General features: G+C 36.7%; 1 protein-coding gene across 2 annotated transcripts in view; it reads right to left on the bottom strand.

The window, feature by feature from the left end:
• TDRD5 (tudor domain containing 5) overlaps window positions 1-27,347 on the bottom strand; it is an 82,725-nt gene that overhangs the window by 42,706 nt on the left and 12,672 nt on the right. For both annotated transcript variants that reach the window (XM_029935160.1, XM_029935161.1), the window contains 3 exons: window positions 18,232-18,315; window positions 15,886-15,942; window positions 5,220-5,373 (listed from right to left, as the gene is read on the bottom strand). In XM_029935160.1, the coding sequence (XP_029791020.1) occupies window positions 5,220-5,373; window positions 15,886-15,942; window positions 18,232-18,315 (295 nt within the window). The remainder of the gene's footprint in view (window positions 1-5,219; window positions 5,374-15,885; window positions 15,943-18,231; window positions 18,316-27,347) is intronic.

Below are 27,347 nucleotides of genomic sequence, written 5' to 3'. Positions count from 1 at the left end.
AGCTCTGATGGGAATGGCATGATATATTGCAACTGATGAAAAGAAAAAAAAAAACCAATAACCAAGAATACTCTACCCAGCAAGGTTATCATTAAAAGTTAACGAAAACTAGTTTTTCAGCAAACAAACGTTAAAGGATTTCATCATCACTAAAACAGATTTAGAAGCAATGTTAAAGGGACTCCTTTAAGTGGAAAAGAAAAGGCCACAATTAGAATATTATAAAAAGAAAAAATTTCACAAGTAAAAGCAAACATACAGTAAAGATAGTAAATCAATCTCTCATAAAACTAGTATGAAAGTTAAAAGACACAGGTAGTAAAATCAATTTCATCTAAAAAATTAGTTAAGGGCCTCATGAAATAAAAGGATATAAAATATGACATCATACACACAAAACTTGGAGGGGCTAGTAAAAATTTTGTTTTTAGAATGAGTTCAAACCCAGGTTACCATCAATTGAAAATATAAAATAGACGGCTACATACACAGGATGTTATATATGAACCTGATGGTAATCATTAACCAAAAACCTCTACCAGATACACAAAAAATAAAGAGAAAGGAATCCAAGCATAACACTGAAGGAGGTCATCAATCACAAGGAAAGATGGAGAAGAAAAACAGAACTATAAAAACAAGAGAAAACAAAACCAAAATGACGTAAGTACTCACTTATCAATAATTATTTTAAATGTAAATGTACTAAATGCTCCAATCAAAAGATAAGGGTGACTGAATGGATTTAAAAAAAAAAAAAAAGGACACATCTATAGCTGCCTACAAGAGACTCAATTTAAGCCTAAAGACATGCAGACTGAAAGTGAAGGCCTGGGATTCTTATACCATGCAAATGGAAGCAAACAAACAAAAAACCAAAAACCTAAAAAGCCAGTGTATAATCATCAGATAAAATGGATTTTAAAATACAGACTGTAATGAGACAAATAAGGGTAGTATATAATGTTAAAGAAATCAATCCAACAAGATAACATAGCCATTGTAAGAATCTACACACCCAACAAAGAAGCACCTAAATACATTAAACAAATATTATGACACAAAGGGAGAAACTGATATTAACACAGTAATATTAGGGGACTTTAACACCTCACAGCAATGAACAGATAATTCAAACACAAAATCAATAAGGAAGCAATGGCTTTGTATAACACATTAAACCAGATAGACTTAAGAAATATAGACAGAACATTCCATCCCAAAACAGCAGAATACATACTCTTTTCAAATTCTTTTCATTCTATAGATCACATGTTAAGCCAAAAAATAAGACTCAGTAAATTTAAGAAAACTGAAATCATATAAAGCAGTTTTTCCAAACACAACAGTATAAAACCAGAAATCAATTATAAGCAAAACTGCAAAAAAACACCAACACGTGGAGGCTAACTAACATGCTACTAAACAACGAAGAAAGCAATGAGGAAATTAAAGAGGAAACTAAAAAACAGACTGAGACAAATGAAAATGAAAATACAATGGTCCTAAATCTTTGGGATGCAGGAAAAGCAGCTCTAAGAAGCAAGTTTATAGAGGTACAGCCCTCTCTCAAGAAGTAAGAAAAAGTTCAAGTAAATAACTATTCTTACATCTAAAGAAACTAGAAAAAGAACAAGCAATGCCCAAAGTTAGTAGGAGGAAGGGAATAATAAAGATGAAAACAAATAAATGAAATGGAAACTAACAAATAATAGAGTTAGATGAAACCAAGAGTGCCCGGGTGGCTCAGGTGGTTAAGTGTCCAACTTCAGCTCAGGTCATAATCTCACGGTTTCTAAGTTTGAGCCCCACGTGGGGCTCTGTGTTGACGGATGAGAGCCTGGAGCCCACTTTGGATTCTGTGTCTCCCTTTCTCTCTGCTCCTCCTCTGATTATGCTCTGTCTCTCTCTCCTTCAAAAATAAATAAACATTTTTTTAAAAAATGATAATAATGAAACTAAGAGCTGTTCGTTGAAAAGAGAAACAAAATTGATAAATCTTTAGCCAGATTCACCAAGGGAAAAAAAGAGGTTTCTTATTAGAATGAAACACAAAACAACCAACATCACAGAAATACAGAGGATTATAAGAGAATACTACATAAAAATTATATGCCAACAAATTGGACAACCTAGAAGAAATGAATAAATTCCTGGGAACATACAATTTTCCAAAACTAAATCAGGAAGAAATAGAAATTAGAGACCAATTACTAGTAACAAAATTGAAAAGGTAATCAAAACACTCCCAAGAAACTCCAGGACCAGATGGCTTCACAGCTGAATTCTATCAAACATTTAAAGAGTTAACATCCACTCTTTCAAACTATGCCAAAAACAAAAGAGAAAGGAAAGCTTCCATATTCATTCAATGAGCAAGCATTGCTCTGAAATCAAAATCAAAGACATTACCAAGGAAGGGAGGGAGGAAAGAAGGAGGAAGGAAGAAAACTACAGGTCAATATCCCTAATGAACATACAATGCAAAAATAGTCAACAAAATATTAGCAAACCAAATTCAACAATATATTAAAAGGATTATTCAACACAATCAAGTGGGGGGATTTATTCCAGGAATGGAAGAATGGTTCAATATCAAGTAAATCAACTATACACATCACATTAACAAAACAAAAAATAAAAGCCATATGGTCATCTCCATAGATACAGAAAAAGCATTTGACAAAATCTGACATCTGTTCATGATAAATTCTCAACGAAGTGGATAAAGAGGGAACATAATTTCAATATAATAAAGGCCACATATGACAAACCCATAGCTAACATAATCAATGATGGAATACTGAAAGCTTTTCTTCTCAGGAACAGGACAAGAATGTCCACTCCTGCCATTTTTATTTAACACAACACTGGAAGTCCCAGCTACAGCAATCAGGAAAGAAAAAGGCACCTAAATTGATAAGGAAGAAATAACAGTGTCTCTACTTTCAGATGATACTATATATACAACCCCTTTAAAAATACAGCTCCACTAAAAATCTATTAGAATAAATGAATTCAGTAAAGTTACAGGATACAAAATTAATATACAGAAATCTGTTGCATTTCTGTACAGTAATAATGAAGTAGCTGAAAAAAATTATGAAAACCACTTCATTTACAATTGCACCAAAAAGAACAAAATACCTTGAAATAAATTCAACCAACTGAAAGACCTATATTGTGAAAACTATAAAACACTGATGAAAGAAAATGAAGATGACACAAATGAAAAGATATACCATATTCATGAATTAGAAGAACCAATATTGCTAAAACATCCACATTACCCATAGCAACCTACAAATTCAATCCAATTCCTATCAAAATACCAATAGGACTTTTCACAGAACAAACAATTCTAAAATTAATGCACAACCAACCAAGACTCTAAATAGCCAAAGCAATCTTGAAAAGGAAGAAAGCCTGAAGTATAACAATCCCAGATTTCAAGACATACTATAAAGCTATGGTAATCAAAAGAGTATGGTACTGGCACATAAATAGACATATAGATCAACAGAACAGAGAGCCTAGAAATAAACCTGTGCTTATATGGTCAATTAATTTATGACATAGTGGGCAACAATACACAAATGAGGAAAAGACAGTCTCTTTAATAAACTGGACAACAACATGCAAAAGAATGAAAATGGACCACTTTCTTATACCACACACAAAAATAAACTCAAGGGGCGCCTGGGTGGCTCAGTCGGTTAAGCCTCCAGCTTCGGCTCAGGTCAGATCTCACGTTCCTGGGTTCGAGCCCCACGTCAGGCTCTGTGCTGACAGCTACCTCAGAGCGTGGAGCCTGCTTCCGGTTCTGTGTCTCCTTCTCTCTCTGCCCCTCCCCCTCTAATGCTCTGTCTCTCTCTATATCAAAAATAAATAAAACATTAAAAAAATAACAAAAATTAAAAAAAATAAACTCAAGACAGATTAAACACCTAAATATGAGACCTGAAACCATAAAGCTCCTCAAAGAAAACATATGCAGTAATCTCCTGCACATCAGCTTTAGCAATGATTTATGTATACTGTTTCCTCAAGCAAGGGAAACAAAAGTACAAATAAAATATTAGGATTACATCAAACTAAAACGCTTTTGCACAACAAAGGAAACCATTAGAAAAACGAAAAGGCAATCTCCTGGATGGGAGGATATATTTGCAAATGATCTATACAATAAGGGAGTCATAACCAAAACACATAGAGAACTTCTACAATTCAATACCAAGAAAGCACAAATCCAAATAAAAATGGGTAGAAGATCTTAATAGACATTTTTCCAAAGATGACATACAGGTGGCCAACAGACACATAAAAATATACTGAACATCACTAATCATCAGAGAAGTGCAAAAACGAAACCACAATGAGAAATCACCTTATACCTTTCAGAATGGCCAATATCAAGATAAGAAATAGACAAGAGTTGCCAAGGATGTGGAGAAAAGGGAGGCTTTATGCACTGTTGGTGAGAATGTAAATTGGTACAACCACTGTGAAAAACACTATAAAGTCTCCTTTAAGAAATTAAAAATAAAAAAGCATATGATCCAGTGTTCCACTACTGGGTATTTACCCCCCCCCCAAAATGAAAATACTAATTAAGATATATGCAACTCTATGTTTGCTGCAGTATTATTTACAATCACCAAATTATGGAAGCAACCTAAGTGTCCACTGATAGATGAATGGTTAAAGATGTAGTATATGTACAATGGAATATTACTCAGCTATAAAAAGAATGAAATCTTGACATTTGCGACAACAGGGAACCTATAGGGTATTACGCTAAGTACAACAAGTCAGACAGAGAAAGACAAATACTGTATGATTTCACTCAAATGTGGAATCTAAACACAAAACCAAACAAAATGGAAACAGAATCATAAAAACAGTGAACTACAGTTGCCAGAGAGGAGGTTAATGGGGGGATGGGCAAATTAGGTGATGGGTATTAAGAGGTACAAACCTCCAGCTATCAAATAAATAAGTCACAGGAATGAAATACACAGCATAGGGAATACAGTCAATAATATTGTTGTAACATTATACAGTGACAGATGGTAATTACACTCATCGTGGTGAGCACAGCAAGCTGTATAGAATTGTCAAATCACTATGTTGTACTCCTGAAACTAATATAAATGGATGTTAACTATACTTCAAGTTTTTAAAAAATCAGGTTTGCGTCACATTGTGATTCAACTCACCAGGTGGTGGTGGCTGTGTATCGACATCAAACACCAGTAAGTCTTGTTCTCCTTCCCTAAACTCAACATGCAGAATGTCACTAAGAGCTCCAACCAGTTCTGTCACATTTAAGAAGCCCAATTGTTTTGGTGAAAGTTGCTCTTTAAAGATTAGCTGTCACAAAAGAAACAGAAATAACATAAAACACCATTAAAGGAATACAACATATATAGATACATACTCAAATTAAGACAACGTCTTAATTTTGACTTAGTCAAACTAACTTTGTAAGGGTCAGCAATCTCAGGTATTACAGTAAAGGCTGGCTTCCATACAGGTATCATCCAAACCTAGACACCCACACCATAAAGCCTCCAGGCCAATTCCAACTTCCTTTTAAAGTATATGGTGGGGCACCTGGGTGGTTCTGTCAATTAAGTCCCTGAATTCTAATTTTGCTCAGGTCAGGATATCAGTTTCATGAGTTCGAGCCCTATGTTGGGCTCTGCACTGACAATGTGGAACCTGCTTGGGATTCTCTCTCTCTCCCTCTCTCTCTTCCTTTCCTCTTCTTGCTCTCTCTCTCAAAATAAATAAAGTATGTGGTACATTGAACTTAAAATCGGAACATTTTTACCTCTTTTCTTAACAATGTCTGATTATAAAGCAAAAGACAAAGGTCACAATAAAACTTGGTATTTCTCTGTTTCCAAAGAAAGTATTCACTAGCACTTTCAACAGGCAATCAAGTAATATGATTTTAAAATATTTCCTTGAGATTCTGTGATTTCACCCTAGAAGTTGAGATGAATAAGCAGTTATCAGTGTATCTCCCATAGTATTCTGTTTGATTCTCTTACCTTAGAAAAGAAAAATTATACCAAATATAAAATATATATGTACATATGTACATATGTATATATATGATATATACTAATATGTTTGGTTTAAACTGCACAGTGAATTAGAAGTTTGCCCTTTTTAGTAAGATCTTCCATTAAAATGTTCAAATTGTTGGAGAACCTGGGCGGCTCAGTCAATTGAGCATCGACTCTTGGTTTCAGCTCAGGTAGTGATCTGATGGTTCCTGACTTCGTCCCCCACACAGGGGCTCTGTCAGTGCAGAGCCTACACAGAGCCTACTTGGGATTCTCTCTGTCTCTCCCTCTGCTCCCCCACGCTTCTCCTCTATTTGTAGCCTCTCTCTAAAGGGAAAAAATGTTCAAATTGTCAAACTTTTGTCTTCCTAACGAAGGTAAAGCAGTTGACCTAATCATAGTTCTTTTTCTGTCCCTCCAACTTCAAGTAGGACATAAACTCTTGCTCTGACTTAATCACCTTGGGGGAAATCAGTAACACAGAAAAGAAACACTCTAAAAAAACGGACCTCCAAAAGAGGATGGAACTGTATAGCTTCTTGTTGATGGAGGCTGAGAGCCTACTCCACTCTTTATGACGTCTCCCAAGACACTTGAAAAATGAGGGCCCAGCATCAGCCAAGTCGTGATTATAAAGGGTCATTGATATCACCTCTATAGCCAATTGTGAATATACCAAGAGAGAAAGGCTTCGTACAAGACAGGGACATGTGATGGTGAATGACATTTGTATCTCCACTTTTTAAAAAAAGTTTATTTATTTTGAGGGGTGGTGCATGCACAGAGGAGGGGCAGAGAGAGATGGAGAGAGAATCCCAACAGGTTCTGCACTGGCAGCACAGAGCCCAACACAGGGCTTGAACTCACAAACCATGACATCATGACCTGAGCCAAAATCAAAAGTCCAATGCTTGACTGACTGAGTCACCCACATGCTCCTTGTATCTCTACTTCTTTGCATATTACACTATGGCTTCTTTACCTTTTATGTTCATTAGTCTCTTTAATGGTTTCTTTGCCTTGTCTGTAAATACCTAGTACTATGAACATGTAAGTCAGTCAAACACAAGACTAGGATGGAAAGGATTTTATTAACTTTTTTAATACACAATAATTAGAAGGTTCAAAAAAGTAAACAGCAAAAACTAAGTCTCTGGCCCAGTCCCAACCCTCAGAGGCCGAGAAGATCACTTTCCCGGAGGTAATCATTATTACCAGTTTCTTGCACAAACCAACATCATCAGTTTCTTGGGCAATTTTCTAGAAATTGTCAAAATGTGAATAAATATCATGCATCAACATATTTATTGTACCCATTTTTGTTTTCAGTTAATACAGAGATAATTCCATATCAGTACATGAAAGTTGAGTTTTGCTTTGTGATTCTGAAAATCAGTTTTAGTAAGTTAGTTCTGTCCACTGATTGTTAGGTCATATATATTTTTTCTTAATTCCTTTGTTATGCCTCCAGATTTATACAGACTCCCAACCATAAGCAAGGAAGTCATTGATGTATATTCTACTCCCACTTTCCTTCATTTCTCTCTTCCATCTCCAATTTTAGCTATACTATTTCTTCCTTAGAGTTTATATTTATGCCTTCAAATATATGAATACCTATTACCTGATTTCATTTCTGCACCACATGGATTTTGCAGATGATATACTCATAGTACAAACACTATTTTCTGCATACTGGCAGCTGGATCCAAAAGCTTGGTCAGACTCCTCCTCCATGATTGTAAGTGATGCTGTGTTTATAAAGAGGCATGTAATACCTAGTTGTCTCTTTTTTGGTGGTGTTAGTAGCCATTCCTGTCAATGCCTAGATATACTATTTTACTAAGAAAAATTATATAGTGAAATTCTATCAATTTTTTTTGTTATTTAGTTGGAACATATAATAGAGATATGCTCCGTTCATCTGCTGCTTGGTTACCCTGTGATACCAGATTATTTAGCAAAGCTCAGCACTCCTAGTATCTCTTCCTCTTTTTATAAGGACACCAGTCTTATTGGATTAGAGCCTCACCTCATGACTTCACTTAACTTTATTTTCTTATTTTTTTATTCATCAACATTTAATTGTGTAGGAGACAGTGCATGGTTACATGGAGGAAAAAACTCAAAAAGATTGTTTTCATCAACTGTGATTACACATATAAATTTCACTAAGTTGTTAATAATTTATACTCCATTTCATAACTATTCAACTTTAAAACACCTAAGGAATACTCAGGAACATCTAAGGAATACTCAGGATAGTGAAAAATATTACCAATAAGAATAACACACTTAAAAATGTGTTTTTCTTATACTGAATGAAGCCACTGCAAGAATAATTTGCATTTCATATTAGTATTGGCTTCAAAATTTCTATTCAGCTTTTGCTTTGCCATTACCAAAGATTTTCTTGTTTTTCATTGAGAAGAATCTTTGAAAAAGTTTAGTGGAGTAATCATAAAGTAACTTTGATGTATCAAAATATATTGAAATTCTCCACTAGGAATTCGTTCTTATAGAGTAAAATCACTTAATCTTCATATCAATGGCAATACAGTTGTTTTTAAATTTACATCCAACTTAGTTACAATATAGTGCAATAATGATTTCAGGAGTAGAATCCAGTAATTCATCCCCTACATAAAACACCCAATGCTCATCCCAGTGTCTTCCTTAATGCCCCTTGCCCATTTAGCCCATCCTGCCACCCACAACCCCTCCAGCAACCCTCAGTTTGTTCTCTATATTTAAGAATCTGTTTTGTCCACCTCCCTGCTTTTATATTATTTTTGCTTTCCTTTCCTTATCTTCACCCGTTTTGAATCTTAAATTCCACATATGAATGAAGTCCTACAATACTTGTCTTTATCTAATTTTGCTTAACACAATCCACGTTGTTCCAAATGGCAAGACTTCATTCTTTTTGATTGTTGAATGTGCCATTGTGGTGTGTGTGTGTGTGTGTGTGTGTGTGTGTGTGTGTGTGTGTGTGTATCTTCTTTATCCATTCACCTGTCAAAAGACATTTGGGCTCTTTCCATACTTTGGCCATTGTCAGTAGCGCTGCTATAAACACTGGGATGCATGTGCCTCTTCAAAACAGCACACCTGTATCCTTTGTATAAATACCTAAGTAGTGAAACTGTTGGGTCATGGAGTAGTTCTAGTTTTAGTTTTTTGAGGAACCTCCATAGTTTTCCAGAGTGACTACACCCGTTTGCATTCCCACTAACAGTGCAAGAGGGTTTCCTTTCTCTGCATCCACACCAAAATTTGTTGCTGCCTGAGTTAATTTTAGCCATTCTGACTGGTGTGAGGTAGTATCTCAATGTGGTTTTGATTTTTATTTTCCTGATGATGAGTGACGTTGAGCATCGTTTCATGTGCCTGTAGGCCATCTTGATGTCTTCTTTGGAAAAGTGTCTATTCACGTCTTTTGCCCATTTCTTCACTGGATTATTTGTTTTGGGGTATTGAGTTTGATAAGTTCTTTACAGATTTTGGATACTAATCCTTTATCTGATATGTCATTTGCTAGTATCTTCTCCCATTCTGTTAGCTGTCTTTTAGTTTTGCTGATTGTTTCCTTCACCGGGCAGAAGCTTTTTATCTTGATGAGTTCCCCAATAGTTCATTCTTGCTTTTATTTCCCTTGCCTCTGGAGATATGTTGCTGTAGCCAAGGTCACAAAGGTTTTTGCCTGCCTTCTCCTCGAGAGTTTTGATGGCTTCCTGTCTTATATTTAGGTCTTTCATCCGTTTTGAGTTTATTTTTGTGTATGGTATGAGGAAGTGGTCCAGGTTCATTTTTCTGCATGTGGCTGTCCAGTTTTCCCAGTACCACTTGCTGAAGAGACTATCTTTATTCCATGGAATAGTCTTTCCTGCTTTGTTAAGATGAGTTGGCCATATGTTTGTGGGTCCATTTCTGGGATCTCTATTCTGTTCCATTGATCTAAGTGTCTGTTTTTGTGCCAGTACCATACCGTCTTGATGATTACAGCTTTCCAATACAGCCTGAAGTCCAGAATTGTGATGCCTCCAGTTTTGGTTTTTTCAGGATTGCTTTGGCTATTCAGGGTTTTTTCTGGTTCCAAACAAATTTCAGGACTGTTTGTTCTGGCTCTGGGGAGAATGCTGGTATTATTTTTATAGTGATTGCACTGAATATGTAGATTGCTTTGGGTAGTATCAACATTTTAACAGTATTTGTTCTTCTAATCCATGAGCATGGAATAGTTTTCTATTTTTTTTTTTTGTCTTTTTCAATTTATTTCATAAGCCTTCTAGTTTCCAATAAACAGATTTTTCACCTCTTTGGTTAGGTTGATTCCTAGGTATTTTATGGGTTGTGATGCAATTGTAAATGGGATGGATTCCTTGATTTCTCTTTCTGCTGCTTCATTATTGGTGTATAGAAATTAAATAAACTTCTGTGCATTGATTTTATATCCTACGACTTTGCTAAATTCATGAATCAGTTCTAGCAGCTTTTTAGTGGAATCTTTTGGGTTTTCCATATAGAATATTATATCATCTGCGAAGAGTGAAAAGTTTGACTTTCTCCATGATTTGAATGCCTTTTATTTCCTTGCATTATCTGATTGCTGAGGCTAGGACTTCCAATACTATGTTGAATAAGAATGGCAAGAGTGGACATCACTGTTGTATTCCTGACTTTAGGGGGAAAGCTCTCAGGTTTTCCTCACTGAGGATATTCGCAGTGGGTCTTTCATACCTAGCTCTTACAACTTTGAGGTATGGTCCTCCTATCCCTTCTTTCTTGAGGGTTATCAAGAAAGGATGCTATATTTTGTCAAATATTTTCTCTACAACTACTGAGAGGACCATGTGGTTCTTGTTCTTTCTTTTATTAAGGTAATGTATCACATTGATGGATTTGCATATACTGGACCAGCCCTACAACCCAGGTATAAATCCCACTTGATCGTGGTGAATAATTCTTTTAATGTATTGTTGGATCTGGTTGGCTAGTATCCTGTTGAGAATTTTTGCATCCATGTTCATCAGGGAAATTGGTCTGTAGTTCTTTTTAGTGGGATCTTTGTCTGGTTTTGGAATTGAAGTAATGCTGGCAACATGTATTTATGTCCTTTAATGTAACTATAAAAGTTCCTTTAAAATGCTTTTTCTTACTTCAACATCTGCATTACCAATATTTCCATTGATTACTTTTACTCTTCACCAAGGATCCCATTTTCTCATTTCTTAATATATTTAGTAATATGGTTTGTATCCTGGAAGTCATGAATGATATAAAGACTTTGGAATCATTTATATTCCTTTTAAGACTACTGCTTTTTACTTCGTTTTAGCAAGGAATTACTTTGGCTGAACTTAAACTCAAAGTCTGCCTCTCTGTAATGGTAAATAGCTGAAATATATTCAATTCTGTTAGCCTTAGTAGCCTGCTCTGAGCCTACCCCAAGTATGTGCAGTTCAACTGTCAGCCAGAGATTTGGGCAGAATTTATGTGCAGAATTTGGGGCACCTTTTCAGTAGCTCTCTCCATCGTAAAATTTTTCATTTAGCTATAAACATTATCCTTTGGTTCCTCAAGGCAGTAAAAACTTCTGACTTTTTGTCCAAATTCCAAACATTGGATGGGGACCACCATCAGGCCAAAATCCAGGCAAACGAGGTGCCAAAACAAAAACGGTGGGAGACTTCCAGATGCTAACTCCTGTCCAGTTTCTGCCTACTTTTAGATATGGATCTAGTAACTTCAGATAGTGGTTTTTATACTATGTCCACAATTTATAATACCTGCAAGATTGTTCCAATATAAGCTACTCAAACATAATACTGTCTTGATTTATTTACATAACTGAGTTTCTCACTAGAATCCAAAACCCTTACAGACTTTTTCGTGCCTGGATGCTTAGTGCTTCCTTCATTTCCTTTTGATTTTCAAAATGTTCCTCATACTTACCTGCTTTTCTGAGAGCATTATCTGTTGTATTCTTTGCTCTTCTCATCTTTGTAGTTCAGTCTTCATTTTGGAAATGACTTTTTCTTTCATTTCTCATTTTTTCTACTCTATTATCACCTTATTTCCAAATTCATGTATCTTGTATTATGTTTTATATCACTTTCTTAATATATCTTTTTGAAAAAGAATATTCAGTTTTGATCTGTACTAGGGACATGTGTTTCTGACATGCTTTCACTACCTGTAAATATATTTATCTTCTCCTTATTCTTTTTCTTAACACAATGAAGAGGTTTGACCCTGATCCTCTTCCGCTGCATATTTTATGTGAAATTCATTCCCCTAATTTGTAGAACATCACTCCCGAGGGCTTTTCTGCTACACAGAGTTTTTTCTTTTACTATTTTCATACACTACTAAAAAACATAGTACTGTACTATAACCACTGTACATGTTCCTCGAAAAATTAAAAATAGAAATGCCAGATGATCCAGTAATTCCACTATTGGGTAATTTACCCAAAGAAAATGAAAGCACCTATTTATGCACCCCTATATTTATTGCAGCATTATTTACAATATCCAAGATTTGGAGGCAACCTAAGAGTCCATCAGTAGTAGATGAACGGATAAGGAAGATGTGGTGTGCGCACACATATACACACAGAGAGGACTATTATACAATTATAAAAAAGGATGGGATCTTGCCATTTGCAACAACATGGATAGACCTATAGGGTATTACGCTAAGTGAAATAAGTCAGACTGAGAAAAATACCATGAAACTTCATTCATATGAATCTAAAAAAAAGTGAATAAACAAAAAGCAGAATCAGATTTGCAAACACAGAGAACAAATGGATGGCTTCCAGAAGAGAAGGGAAAGTGAGGCCAAAAGGGTAAAGGGAAGTGGGAGACAGAGGCTTCCAGTTATAGAATGAATAAATCACAGGAATAAAGGCACAGCACAAGAAATACAGTCAGTGGTACTCTAACAGGGTGTGATGACAGATGGCAGCTACACTTCCAGTAAACACAGCATTATAGTTAAACTCGTCAAGCTGCTATGTGGTACACCTGAAACTAATGCAACATCATCAACTACATTCAAATCTAAAAATTAATAAAAAATATACATATAGTAGCTTGTTTTTGAAGTGTCCTGGCTCTTTTCCCTTAGTCCTACTTACATCTGGACCCTTCTTTTTCTATGCTCCCTATCCTGCTCAATTTCTCCCTCATTTCTGGTTCGATCTGGAAGGGAGCTCTGGCCTGTCCATTTCAAGAATTCACAGCAAGCTATAATGTTCCGGTCCAATTCAAGCCTTACCCTGAAACACTCTCTGTGTTTAGATACATGTGCTTTGCACTCTCTGCTATTACATACATCAAATATTATCCAGTCTCAGCTGCTGTTTCAAAGTGGCTTGCTGTACTATCTAGGGAACATCTAATGGTTATCTCATGGTTTTTTGTTCCTAGATCCATCAGACCTTGGCTCCCCTGCTTCCCTGTTTTCTCCTGACACAGACCCTGGTATCATGAAGACCTTGTGGTTGCTGGTAATTACTCCCCACATAATTGTTTTTGGAAAATATATTACCCAATTTTGTTGTAGTTATCATCACTGGAGTTTTGGTTTTGGTATCTATTTTCTCTCTTTATGTGGAGCCTCAGGAAAAGTCAAAAGCTATGCTGCCACTGCACTATCTTCCCTTCAATTAGCAACTGAACAAGGGATCTTGAACAAATGACAGACTAGTCACTAGGTATTTCAAGAGAGCAAATCATAAAGGTAGCTTTTATATCACATTGGATAAATAAGGGTTAAGCAAGTGTTTCTACAAGTTAGAACAAAAGTTAAATTAAATCTATACTTAGTATATACTTCTAATCATGAAGTTGAATTTTTTTACATTTATTTATTTTTGAGAGACAGAGTGAGACAGAGTGTGAGTGGAGGAGGGGCAGAGAAAGAAGGAGACACAGAATCTGAAGCAGGCTCCAGGCTCTGAGCAAACAGCACAGAGCCTGACACGGGGCTCGAACCCATGAATCACGAGGTCATGACTTGAGCTGAAGTCAGACGCTTAACCGACTGAGTCACCCAGGCGCCCCTGAAGTTGAATTTCTGCCTGTTTACTAAGAAGAGCAAAGAGCTCTGCTGTAACATTAAAAGGTCTGTTTTAATTTCCCCAAGATTGCTGATTTGTAACCTTAATACTATGAACTTTACCACAAGTTACATTTGTGGCATAAAACTATTTACTTCAAGTTATAAATGTGGCATTAAAGATTGATTTTATTCATAAATTTTGTGAAAAGTCATATTCTATTACACACTTTATTCTGAAAGTTCATTATTAGATAAGTTAATTTTCTGGTTAATCAAAAAATATCAAGATATCTTGTTTTAAGTTCATTTGAAATAAACTGCGTGGCTCTAAAAGATTCATTTTTTTTTAATAGTGAGAACTTAAGTTTTCTCCATCACTATCCAAGGCATGATATGTATGTATCTTCTCAATCTTCTTTTTCTTCTAAGAGTTAATATTTATTGAGCAATGGCAGGCACGTTCTAAATATTTAATTTTTAAGTCATTAAAACTTCACAAAACTCTTTAAGTAAATAATATTATCCTGACTTTACATATCATTTTATAAACGAGCACAGGGGCGCCTAGGTGGCTCAGTGGGCTAAGTGTCTGACTTCGGCTCAAGTCATGATCTCATGGTTCATGGATTTGATCCCCATGTTGGGCTCTGTGCTGACAGCTCAGAGCCAGCCTGTTCTACATTGTGTCTGTCCCTCTCTCTGCCCCTCCCCGACTCACGCTCTGCCTCTCTCAGTCTCTCAAAAATAAACATTAAAAAAAATGTTTTTAACTAGTAAATAAAGGTTAAAGTATTTAACCATTATGCTGTAGTATATCACAGTATCTGTGTTTATATCTGCAAATATATGATAGTTTTCATTGCACAAAAGTTAAGATTTAGGATTCTAAAGCAAGGATGCCGGGGGTTTAAATCCTGAATGTACTGTTACTATCTGACCCTTAAGTGAGTAATCTCTCTGTGCCTCAGTCTGTCGTGAAAGTCAAATGAAATTATGATATGAAAGGCAGTCAGATGCAGCCTGGCACAGAGCTAATGTATACAGGTCTTCGGGTTTTTTTTTAATTGCATTTAAGGTAACAGTTGAATTATCATTCTGCAACTTGATTTTTTTCACTGCACAGATGGCTCCAAAAATGATCTGCATTGCAGAACAAACCAGTTCATTTTATCTACTGTGTATTATTCCAGTGCATCAATGTCCACCTCAATTTATTTATCCATCTTCCTACTGACAGTTGCTTAATCTGTTTCCGGTTTTTACTCTGCTGCCACGTGCACGTCCTACATATTGTGCCTGTGCACACGCACAGCAGTTTCTCTAGCACATGCATTAGAAGTGGAAAGGTTGGCTCCACTAAAGGTGCAAATCTTCGATTTAACTTGATACTGACAAAATGCTCCCCAAGGGACTCTGTCCCACAAGCAGTGGAGGTCATATTCGGTTTCTCCACTTCCCCACTAACACTTGGTATTGTCAGACCTTAAAAACAAATTTTTATTCTAATTATATTATAATTTTAAGTGGTAAAGATATCCTTCCTACGTTTAATCAAGTACTTACAATGGACCACATGCTTAACTCTTTTAGTAAAGAAAAGAATACCAAAATGTAAAACAAAATATTTAAGTTCTAGAGCACACTTGGAGGATCCCAAGAGTGGCAACAAAACTTCTATCCATCACAAGAAGCATAAGCCATTAAAAACAAAAACAAACTATGATTGAAGAATACTCACCTCAAACTCTCCAAGCAGTTTAGAGATAAATAAGCCCTCTGGAAATTTGGATACAACCTAACAGAAGATAAAATACAATACAAATAGACACCATTAGGATGCTGCTGATAAAATATTAAATAAAACAGTACAAACTTATATAGTAAAAAAAGGTAAAAAAAATTATTGAATGAATGAATTTAAAGGTCACAGTATTTTTAATCAGTTTCCAGTTTTAAAAACGGTTATAACCAAACAAAGGCAGTGATTGCCAACGTTTCCAGAGGGGAGAAATTATTCTTGCACAATACTGCAATGCTCTCCAGAAATTCCCACAATTCTTTAGCAAACATATTTAACTTTAGCTCACATAAAATAAATACCCTACAGCATAATTTGAAGCATTTTAAATGGAAAGAAAAAATACAATGGACACTACAGAAAACTTTGAAAGATACAGTTAAGCAAAGAAAAATTATCCATAGTCATTGTTGCCCATCTGCACAGAAAATATCTATATTTAATAAAAAATAAGGTCATCATTTCCATAACAAGTTTTTTATTATCATACTATCAATATTTTTCCATGTCAGTAAACATAGATCAACATATTTACTGGTTACAGGGTTTTCTAATATATATATAATATATTCAATGTATTTAAATTTATTTACTAGATCCTCTCTTTATGGTTATGTCCTGTTTGTTATCATAACAAATTTTACAATTATTATCATATTTGCATCTGTCACACTTGTCCAATTTTTAGGAAAAATTCCTAAAAGCAGACTTATTCTAACCCAATGAAGTATAAAAAGCTTTGTTTTCCCAAATTTTTCCAAATATTACATATTTAATTAAAAAGTCTAAATCAAGCTTCAGAAAAATATAAAAATGACTCCAAAATCCTGTGACCCAGAGATAGCTGCTGCCGGCTTTCAGAAATCATCCTTTCAGAAACCTCTTTGTACACACACATTCCACACGATTTTACATGAAAGGACAACACTAACCATGCTATTCTATAGAACCTGTTTTTAAAGTCCAACAATATGTCAAGGAAATACTTCCATGTAAATTAATTAAGATATACATAAACATTTTTATGAGCCACATGATGTCATCTAGTTTGGGTACTTAGTTTAACCAATCCTTTACCAGTGAATGCCTAATTTTTCTGTTTTGTTACCATAAAAAAATATTCAACATCCTTAAATAATCACATGGCCAAATGACCAAACAACAACAACAAAAAAAAACAGGGTTTAAATGCACCATGGCTTTTGTGTTTCTCCCAGTAAAATCATGACATCTGAAATGGAATAACTTAAAAAGCAGTAAATGTTTTAACGGCACTCTGATCATTCAAATAAGAAAAGCTCCTGCCAAAATTTCAAGTGTACATACCCTTTAGCTTGATACATAACAGCCAAAGAGCTTTCACAAGTTAATAAGGAAAAACAACAAATTAAGCCAAAGACATGAACTAGCAATTCACATAAGAAATATAAATGGCTACTAAGCATATGGAAAGATGCTCAATGTATGAATTACAACAACGTAATTTGATAGTAACATTTCACGGTCACTTGGAATATAAATCTGTTCAAACCTTTTAGAGGGCAATTAAGTATTAATGATCAAAACTAAGTTATTCAATATCTTTGGCAAGTCTACTTCTAGATACATGTTCGAGGACATTAACTGTAGCATTTTTTAATAGCCAAGGCTAGAATAACACAACTTAATTGCATGTCTCATAAATGACAGAGTAAAATGCCATGTTAACGTTTAGAATATTATTGACCTACATATATATAAAACTGATACTGGAAAAATCTTGAAAAAAATCTTGTTTGCTAACAATGATTTACTGGGGTAAGGGGAAGAATAAAAGAAAGAATTTCTGGAACTTCAATTTTCTAAATAATTTTGAAAACATTAAAACTTTTTAGGAGTGTAATTTTTTTTTCTGATCTTAAAAGAATAACCACTCCATTTACAGTGTATTTGAAGAGATAAGTATAAGCATGAAACTAAAAAATACTTGCAGACAAATTAAATTTAACCACAAATGAGATCTACACATACAATCAGGGATGCCTGGGTGGCTCAGTCAGTAGGTCACCAACTTTGCAGCTCAGGTCATGATCTCGCAGTTTGTGAGTTTGAGTCCCTTGTCTGTCTCTGTGCTGACAGCTTGAAGCCTATGGATTCTATGTCTCCTTCTCCCTCTGCCCCTCCCCTGCTTATACTCTGTCTCTCTTTCAAAAACAAACCAACATTAAAAATATTTTTAATAAAATAAAATAAATAAATGTACAATCAATCATTCCTATTCATTTCCCAGAAACAGAAAACACTTACAAACTTTATCTTTTGTTTTAGTTTTGGATCGATAGTCCCTCCTGGTCCAATTTGTGCAATAACTGATTTGAATGTGTTCTCCAACTATGAAAAAAAAGGAAAAAAGTTCAGGTTATAATCCAAAAAGATCAAAGATAAATATGAACAATACGTAAAAGGGAACATCTACCACAGGAAATGTATTTCAGTCAAATGGGTCAAATATTGTTCTTAAGAGGCAATGTAACATTTTATACCATATGAAATACATCTAAAGTAGATGGAATCTATACAACTAAATACCCCGAACTTTCCAGAATAATTAACATTCTCTTTAACAAATAGATTCGAGAATTTCAATTTTTCAATTTCCTAGTCAAACTCAGAAAGGATTCTTGTTACTAATTTTCTATTTATAAAAATTCATTATTTACTAAACATACGTTTAGTGAATGCCAAATGCAAGGAAGAGACTGGATGGTGGAAGGTCTCTGGAGGCAGGAAAGAATGTGAGCCAGGGCAGGAAGGAAAAGTTCTTCCGCTGTAACAGAAAAAAAGGGAGAAAGAACCAGGAGGTATATGATACAGAACGTGGGGTCAGAAGGTGGAGTTATACTACCTGATGACTTCAGTATCTCTGTGAGTTGGGAGCCAGGCCCATTCCAAAGAGTTAGAGGAAATGGAGAAAAAGTTCAGGCAGTTAAGAGAATAGAAAAATAAAGGCAAAGAAAATGATGGAGGGCTGTCTAAAGGCAACAGGCAGGGAGTTCTAAAGGAAGCAGCAGAGGCCTAAGTTAAGACAACAGGGGTCTCAGGTTTGTAGCTGAGAAAAGCCAATGGCACAGAGAGGCCCCAGTGAGGCAGACGACGAAGTACAGGAAGACTGGGCACAGTGAGCTAGAGGCACACGCGGGGCACATGCCCACAGCCCGAGCCAGGGAGCAGCCACCGCAGCGAGGTCTAAAGTAGAGTCAAAGATCAGGGAGTCATATTTAAAGATGATGAGTGGAAAAAATACTTGTTGGAGTCATGTTTAAAGACAATGAGTGGAAACAATGTTAAGAAAAGACACAAAGGTAAGAAGAAAAACAAATTACCTAAAATCCTATCACATAGACACAAACATTAGTAATACTTTTTCCTTCTAAACTTTGCATTTTTTAATCTTTCTTCTTGTTGACACTTGGCCTGCCATTAGTTACAAACTGTGTAACCTTTCAGGTCTCGGTTTCCTCATCTGAAAAATGAATTTCAGTATCTCGTAAGGTTGACAGGAAGAGGGGATAGCAGGGAGGGGGCTGAGATTCCAAGACTGCATCACTAGCTTTCACAAAAAGCCTCAGCCCCTTGGGCTTCTTTATACATCTTCTGACTCGGACATGAGATAACCCCCCAGAGCTCTCCCAGTGAGCAGGCAGAGGTCATGGATTCTTCACACCCCAACATGCTCCCCGCATTTGAAGATTCAATACAACAACTTCTTGTACTTTCACTGTGCTAGGTGTTTCAGGGGACAAAAAAATAAAGCGTCGCCTCAGTGCCATTCTTCTCAAATCACTTAAAACTAAGTACGGAAATGAGATAAATGGATAAACCACTACAAGGGAAGGCTGACTCTGAGCATCACTCAAGAGGGGGGAAAAGGGGGGAAAAGAGTTGGGGAGAGGGAGGGAGGCAACTCATGAGAGACCTGAATGCTGAGAACAAACTAAGGGCTGAAGAGGGAGGGGGGAAGGGGAGTGATGGTCATAGAGAGGGGCACTTGTGGGGAAGAGCACTGGGTGTTATATGGAAACCAACTAGGTAATAAACTATATAAAAAAAAGAGATGCAGAATTGCACAAGGACATATTATCACGTTAAGTTATAAATATAGGGAAGGCTTCATTTATGAAGGGCCAGGGGAACATCACAGAGAAGACAATAAAGGTATAAGGAAGTTCATGAACACAGGAAAAAAGAAAAAAAAATAATTTGCCCAAAGGGAATAAGTAGTAGAAGAGAACACTGAAAAAAGGAGAAGGAAGGACTACAGAATACCCCAGACACCAAACTAAGAAGTTCTTACCAGATGTAGACAAACCCTTATGTTGGAGACTTTTAGCAGGGGAAAGACATCAGAAGTTTCATCTGGCAGCAGCAGAAATGTTACTGGGAAGGTGGATGACCAATTGGGAGGCCACGAAAACTCTCAGGGCAGGAGTCTTCACTAGGGTGCTAAGCAAGTCAGACTAGAAAGAGGGGGCATGACAAAGGTGGAATGTGGAACCCTGGAAATTAGGAAAGAACACCTTACAGCGGAGGGAACTGCTGAAGGGGAATAATAAGAGGCCAGGGAAACAGCCTCAAAGACCCTAAGTTTTAGGGGAAAAAAGGTCCTGGGAACACAGAGGTAGGTTTTCACTCAATTCCAAAAGCTTGGGAAACTGGAAGGTAAATGACAAGATAAGGATTACATATGTCATTTTTCCCTCTGAACCGTGGCTTATGACAGGCAAATCACGAGCTAAGAACAGCCTCAACATTTTTAAATAGCTGGGGGAGAAAATAATATTTTGTGACACATGAAAATTATATGAAATTCAAATTTTAGTATTCATAAATAAGGTTTTAAAGGCACATGGCCTCACTCATTTACCCATTATCCACATGATTGCTTTTTGCACTAGAAGGGCAGAGTCTGGTGTTTACAATAGAGACAATTTGGAATTCAAGCCTCAAATATTTACCATGTAGCCCTTTTGAGAAAACAGTTGCCAAGCCTGGGCTTACAATGTCAAAATGATGGGCTCTTAGCTAGGAAGAGAATGCTTCTCAAGGGTGCCGGGGTGGGGTGGCGGGAACCAGGGGCACCTGGGTGGCTCAGTCGGTTAAGTGTCCGAATTCAGCTCTGGTCATGATCTCATGGTCGGTGGGTTCAAGCCCCCTGTCAGGCTCTGGGCTGACAGCTAGCTCAGAGCCTGGGGCCTGCTTCTGATCATGTATCTCCCTCTCTTTCTGACCCTCCCCTTCTCATGCTATCTCTCTCTGTCTCTCAAAAATAAAAAAAACATTAAAAAAGTAAATAAATAAAATAAAGTCCAGTTAATCTTGGGGATATCTATAACTGGAGGGTAATAGGGTAGAAATTAAAATGGCGGGAGGGAGAAAGAAAGGAAGGTAATCAGTGACTGACATGAGGAAAATAATCAAGAGGGGACTCTGATTTCAATAATGCTCCAGTCCCAGATGCCAAAATACCAAAAAAAAAGAACAAATAATAATTCAAGTGAACAAAACATTCTATTATTGGAGCATAAATATAGATGGGAAGTGATGGGAAAAAAACACCATATTCAGAGAAGAGCCTCTAAGGGCAAAGAACAGGCAGAGAAGAGCTTTGAATCAAAAAGATGGACTCCTCAGAAAAAAGGATCAAGACATGAATAGACAACTGATAAATATTATTAAGCAATAAAAGCATCACACTCACAAATAGACATTGGTCAGATATAGTTACCTGCCTATCATACTGGAAAGGTAATTTTATAATAATGCCCATTTGTTCATTCAACAAAAAAGTACTGAACACATACTAGGTGCCGCACACTATACTAATAAGCACTGGATATACAGGGGTCAATAAACTAAATACGTTCACTGCCCTCCTGGAACTTGCAGTATGGTGGAAGGAGACAGACATGCAACAATCATAAATACAGTTACAATTACATAAAGTATCATGAAAAGACCCACAGCGTGCTATGAAGGGATCATAGGCCAGAAGGCATTAGGAAAGCGTTGGGAGATCTAACAGACTGGGTTGGTGGCGAGGGAGAGATCATTTACACCAAGTATCATCAAAGGTACAAGGAAAGAAGCACACTCCTCACACCCCTTATCCCAGTGTTACCTGAAACTTGTATGAGGACAACTTAACTACATAAAAACACACAGTCCTTTTGATGCAGTAAGTGTTGCTCTAGAAATTTATTCTGTGGAGTAGCAGAGATGTATGCAAACTTGAACAAGATTTTCATCACAAGGTTATTTTTCTTTTTTTAATTAGGCTCCACTGTGGGGCTTAAACTCAAGACGCTGAGATTAAGAGTCACGCTCTACCAACTAAACCAACCAGGTGCTCCCACCAGGTTATTTTGAATAGCAAACACTAGAAAGAGCCTGAACGACTAGCAAGGGTTACAAATTAAATAAATTATGGTTCATCCTATTCCCATTAAAAATTATGTTGGTGGGACACTGGGGTGGCTCAGTCAGTTAAGTGTCTGCCTTTGGCTCAGGTCATGATCTCATGGTTCCTGAGTTTGAGCCCCATGTTGGGCTATGTGCTGACAGCTCAGGGCCTGTAGCCTGCTTCGAATTGTGTTCTCCCTCTTTCTCTGTTCCTCCACTGCTCATGCTCTGTCTCTGTCTCTCTCTCCCTCAAAAATAAACATTAAAATTTTTTTTTAAAATTATGTTGCATTACAATATTTAATACTGTGGGATGTTCACAATTCACACTTATGACTTAAAAAAGCAGGTCACAAACCTGGACTAGAATGATTCTATTTAAAAAAAGAAAAAGTCACTTAGCATTATACTCTCTAGCTGTCACTTAGCATAATATTCTCTAGCTCTATGCATATCATTGCAAATGGCAAGATTTCATTCTTTTTTCTGGTTGAGTAATATTCCATTGTATGTATATACCACATCTTTCTTATCCATTCATCAGTCAATGGTTGCAGGCTGTTTCCATAATTTGGCTATTATAGATAATGCTACTATAAACATTGGAGTGTAGGTATCATTTTTGAAATAAGTCAGGGAAAGAAAAATACCATATGATTTCACTCATATGTGGCTTAAAGGAACAAAACAAACAAGCAAAGGGTGGGGGAGGCAAACCAAGGAACAAACTCTACTCCAGAGAACAAGATGATGGTTATGGGGGTGTGGGGGGGTGGGGTCAATAGCTAATGGGGATTAAGGAGGGCACTTGTAATGAGCACCAGGTGTTGTATTAAGTGTTGAATCAGCATATTATACACCTGAAACTAATTACACTCTGTTAGCTAACTGGAATTTATATTTAAAAAAAAAAGAAAACATATCAGCTTTTCAGGATGATAAAAGTACCAGTGATTTTTATTTTCTTCTATGCCTTCTTGTATTTCACATCTTCTACAATCAATCTATATTACTTTTGTAATAAGAAAAAGTTTTTAAAAACAGACACCTGGATGATATTTAGAAACATGAGGGTGGAAGTATTTTGGAAAGGAGATGTATGAAGTTAAAAGAAGAAACAAGCAGAAGTGACACCCTAGAGGAAAGTATTGCAGCCCTTTGGCCATATGGTAAAACATAAATACATTTCTGATAGAGATCACAAAACTGGCACCAACACACAAATGGAAGCAAAGCTTTCAACTGCTTAAATATTTGCTAGGTACCTCACGTGACTAAATGCTGGGCAGTGTGGAATGTGATCTGCCATACTAAAAATGTCATCTAAACCTCACAAGAAAACAGAAAGGGAACAGCTACTTTGAGTCGGCCGGAGCACACAACTTCCAGAGAACTGCACTCCTGACCACATGAATAGCTCCTGCTGACAGAACTGTTGAACGCATCCAGTTGCTTGGTGAGGACACTCGTACAGGACGGCCATCGAGCCAGGCCATCAGTGAGATAAAGTGTCCTTTCTTATATGCAATAGCAAGCACACCACCTAACTCACAGAAAAACTATCAAATAGTTTGGTTGCAAATTAAAAGTTAGGTGCAAACTAACATCCAGCCCTGATTTCTAATTCATTTAAGACCAGATCTTTTTATAATACCAGGTTTACCTACGCTAAACCTCATGCTGAATATTATAGTGAAGTTTTCTAATGTGTAAGACAGGGGTTAGGGTAGGATAGGGTACTCTTAGGGGTCCTCTTAAGGCTAGAGCACCTAGAAATGTCAGATCCCTGTTCCTCAACCAAACATTGTTACGGGAAATGACCTAGTCACAGAAATAGTAACACTACAGATAGCTGAGATCTAGTGTGGTAGGTCCCCTCCCTAAGGGAAAAAAAAAAAACTCAAGCCAACCTCGCTATTCACGTATATAACATCCCTCACGACCTGGTAATATGAGGCCACTTTAATCAGACTACAGGTTTGTGTGTTACCATATATGGGAGAAAAAGAAGTAAAAAAATATATTTAAAAAGCCACACCATATGGTGTTCGGGGCTCAGTTCTTTGGGTATGAACCCAACTGAACGATGCGGCCAGAATAAAGTTGCTTCCGGTAAAGAAAAGCCTCGGTGTCAGGACTCTGTGCGAGACCCTGCTACACTAGGACTACACGAGGCTTCGCTCACTAGAAAATACAACTAATCCATTCTCACCCACTCACATGTTCATTCTCTATCCAAACTTCTCCTCAGTAAATATAAAGAAAATTTAACAGAATGTGGCAAAAAGATTATTCATATCCCGCAAAACAGGCTTTTAATTGTTCTAACCATTTCCTTTGTGAAACAAAGCGTTATAATGGACAAAGGGTAGGATACTAGTGACCATGCCTGACTGTTCCTCTTGAGGGTGAAAGATGAAAAAACATTAATCCTCATTTTACAAAGGAGAAATTTATTTTTCTTTTTTTTTTAATTTTTTGTTTGTTTATTTATTTTTGAGAGACAGAGAGAGACAGCATAAGCAGGGGAGGGTCACAGAGAGAGGGAGACACAGAACCGGAAGCAGGCTCCAGGCTCTGAGCTAGCTGTTCAGCACAGAGCCCGACACGGGGCTCGAACCCATGAATGTGACATCATGACCTGAGCCGAAGCCGGACGCTTAACCGACTGAGCCACCCAGGCGCCCCTTTCTTTTTTTTAATAACATGTTTTTCTTATTACAAAATAATAGGTGTGCACTGTGGAAAAACATGAAATACAGATGATCAAAAAGAAGTCTATAAATTCATAATTTAAATGTGTTATGGATCTGTTCTTTTCCTATGCTCATAATTACATGTGGAGTTTTGAGCAGGAACACATAGCAAACTGATCTAAAATTTTAAAGAAATGGAAGTTGTACTTTTCAGAAATAGGATTATGTAGGATCTGATAATTATGTAGAGTATGTCCCACCAGCCAATTAAAATACATAGTTCAGGAAGTAGAGCCAACTCTTTGGAACAAGATTCAAATAGCTCCAATGGCAAAAACTCCACCCAGAAGTGAAATATGGTTATTAGACTGCATCTACAAGGAATTCTTGAAGCTGCAAAACAGAGAATGAAACTCAAAGGAAAACAGATACAGAAAAAGTGTGCGTGCATCTCTCTCCCCCCTCTCCCTGGAGCCATGCCAGGAGCTAAGGTCCTAGGCTTGCATTTGTTATTCCCTGGCTCTGACAGCTAACGGCAGAGTCTTCCCACCCAGTTCTATAAAGTCTCCAAAAGACGTGCTATCATTCTTTAATATTTTTTCCTAGAACTTTTCATCGGTATAATAAATTTGGAAAAGGAAATAACTTCAAGCATTGGAAAAGACAGAACAACCTTATCATTCATTGCTGAGCTTTACATAGTTAATTTATTTGGACTCAATGTTTTGAGTTTTGCTTTGTTAGGATAGGTATTATGTTTCCTAAAATTCATATTTTAAAGGCCTAACCCCCAGTGTGATATGTTTTTGTGGTGAGGTCTGAGGGTGAAGCCTTCGTGATGGGATTAGCGGCCCTAGAAAAGAAACCAGAGAGCTTGGTCTCCTCCGTGTGCACACACTGAGGAAAGGCCATGTGAGCACACGGCGAGATGGTGCGAGCCACAAAGAGAACTCTCAGCAGAGCCCAGCCATGCTGCCACCCCCTTCTGTGAGTCTCACAGCCTCCACAACTGTGAGAAAAGAAATTTCTGTGGTTCAAAGCTACCTGATCTAAGTTACTCTGTTATGGAAGCCCTAGCCGAATGAGAGTCCAGAAAAAACCTTCAGTCTAGAGCTAACCATGAAGGTATTACCTTTCTAAGGATCCTGTTTATAAAAAGTACAACTTTGCCATTTCTTCAAAATTATAGAGGAGTTTGCTAGCTATTCCTACTCAAAACTCTACAAGTATATATGTTTCCTTTATAAGTATAGGAGAATAGTTAGATCTGTAACAATATTAAATTTAAATTATAAGCTTACAGGCAACTTTTATTTTCTTTTTGATCATCTGTATTTTATGATTTTTTCAATACAACACCAAAGGCACAATCCATAAAAGAAATAATTGGTAAGCTGGACTTCACGGAAATTAAAAACTTCTCTGTTAAAGACAATGTCAAGAGAAGGAAAAGCCACAATCTGCCAAAAAAATTGGAAACAACCTATCTGCTAAAGGGCCATCATCCAAAATATGCCAAAACTCTTAAAACTCAACAATAAAAAAAAAACAATTTAAAAAATGGGCAAACAACCTGAAGACATCTCATCAAAGATGTACAGATGGCAAATAAGCATATTAAAAGATGTTAAAGTCATATGTCATTAGGAAACTGTAAATTAAAACAATATAAAAGTATTAGTAAGGCCAAAATCCAATGCACTGACACCACCAAATGCTGGTGAGGATATACAACAGAACTCTCATACACTGCTGTGGGGAATGCAAATGGTACAGCCACTTTGGAGGGGTTTGGTGGTTTCTTCCAAAACTAAACATACTCCGGGTGCCTGGGTGGCTCAGTCGCCTAAGCCTCCGACTTTGGCTCAGGTCAGATCTCACGTTCGTGGGTTCAAGCCCCGTGTCGGACTCTGTGCTGACAGCTCAGAGCCTGGAGCCTGCTCTGGTTCTGTGTCTCCTTCTCTCTCTGCCCCTCCCCTTCTCATGCTCTGGCTCTCTCTGTATCAAAAATAAATAAAATTTAAAAAAAATTAAAAAAAAAACAAACTAAACATACTCATTATATGATCCAGCCATTATGCTCCTTGGTAGGAAAACATTCCTGGATGACACAGTAACCAACATAATTGGCTCCCTGGCAATCCTAAGGAGTTGAAAATTAATGTCCACACAAAAACCTGCACATCAATGTTTATAGCAACTTTGTTCACAATTGCCAAAATTTGGAAGCACCAAGATGTCCTTCAGTAGCTGACCAATTCAACTATA

This window comes from Suricata suricatta, chromosome 3, assembly GCF_006229205.1.
Source record: "Suricata suricatta isolate VVHF042 chromosome 3, meerkat_22Aug2017_6uvM2_HiC, whole genome shotgun sequence".
NCBI lineage: Eukaryota > Metazoa > Chordata > Mammalia > Carnivora > Herpestidae > Suricata > Suricata suricatta.
Note: the sequence above shows the minus strand (reverse complement) of the source record. Positions and strands in the feature narration are given on the sequence as shown.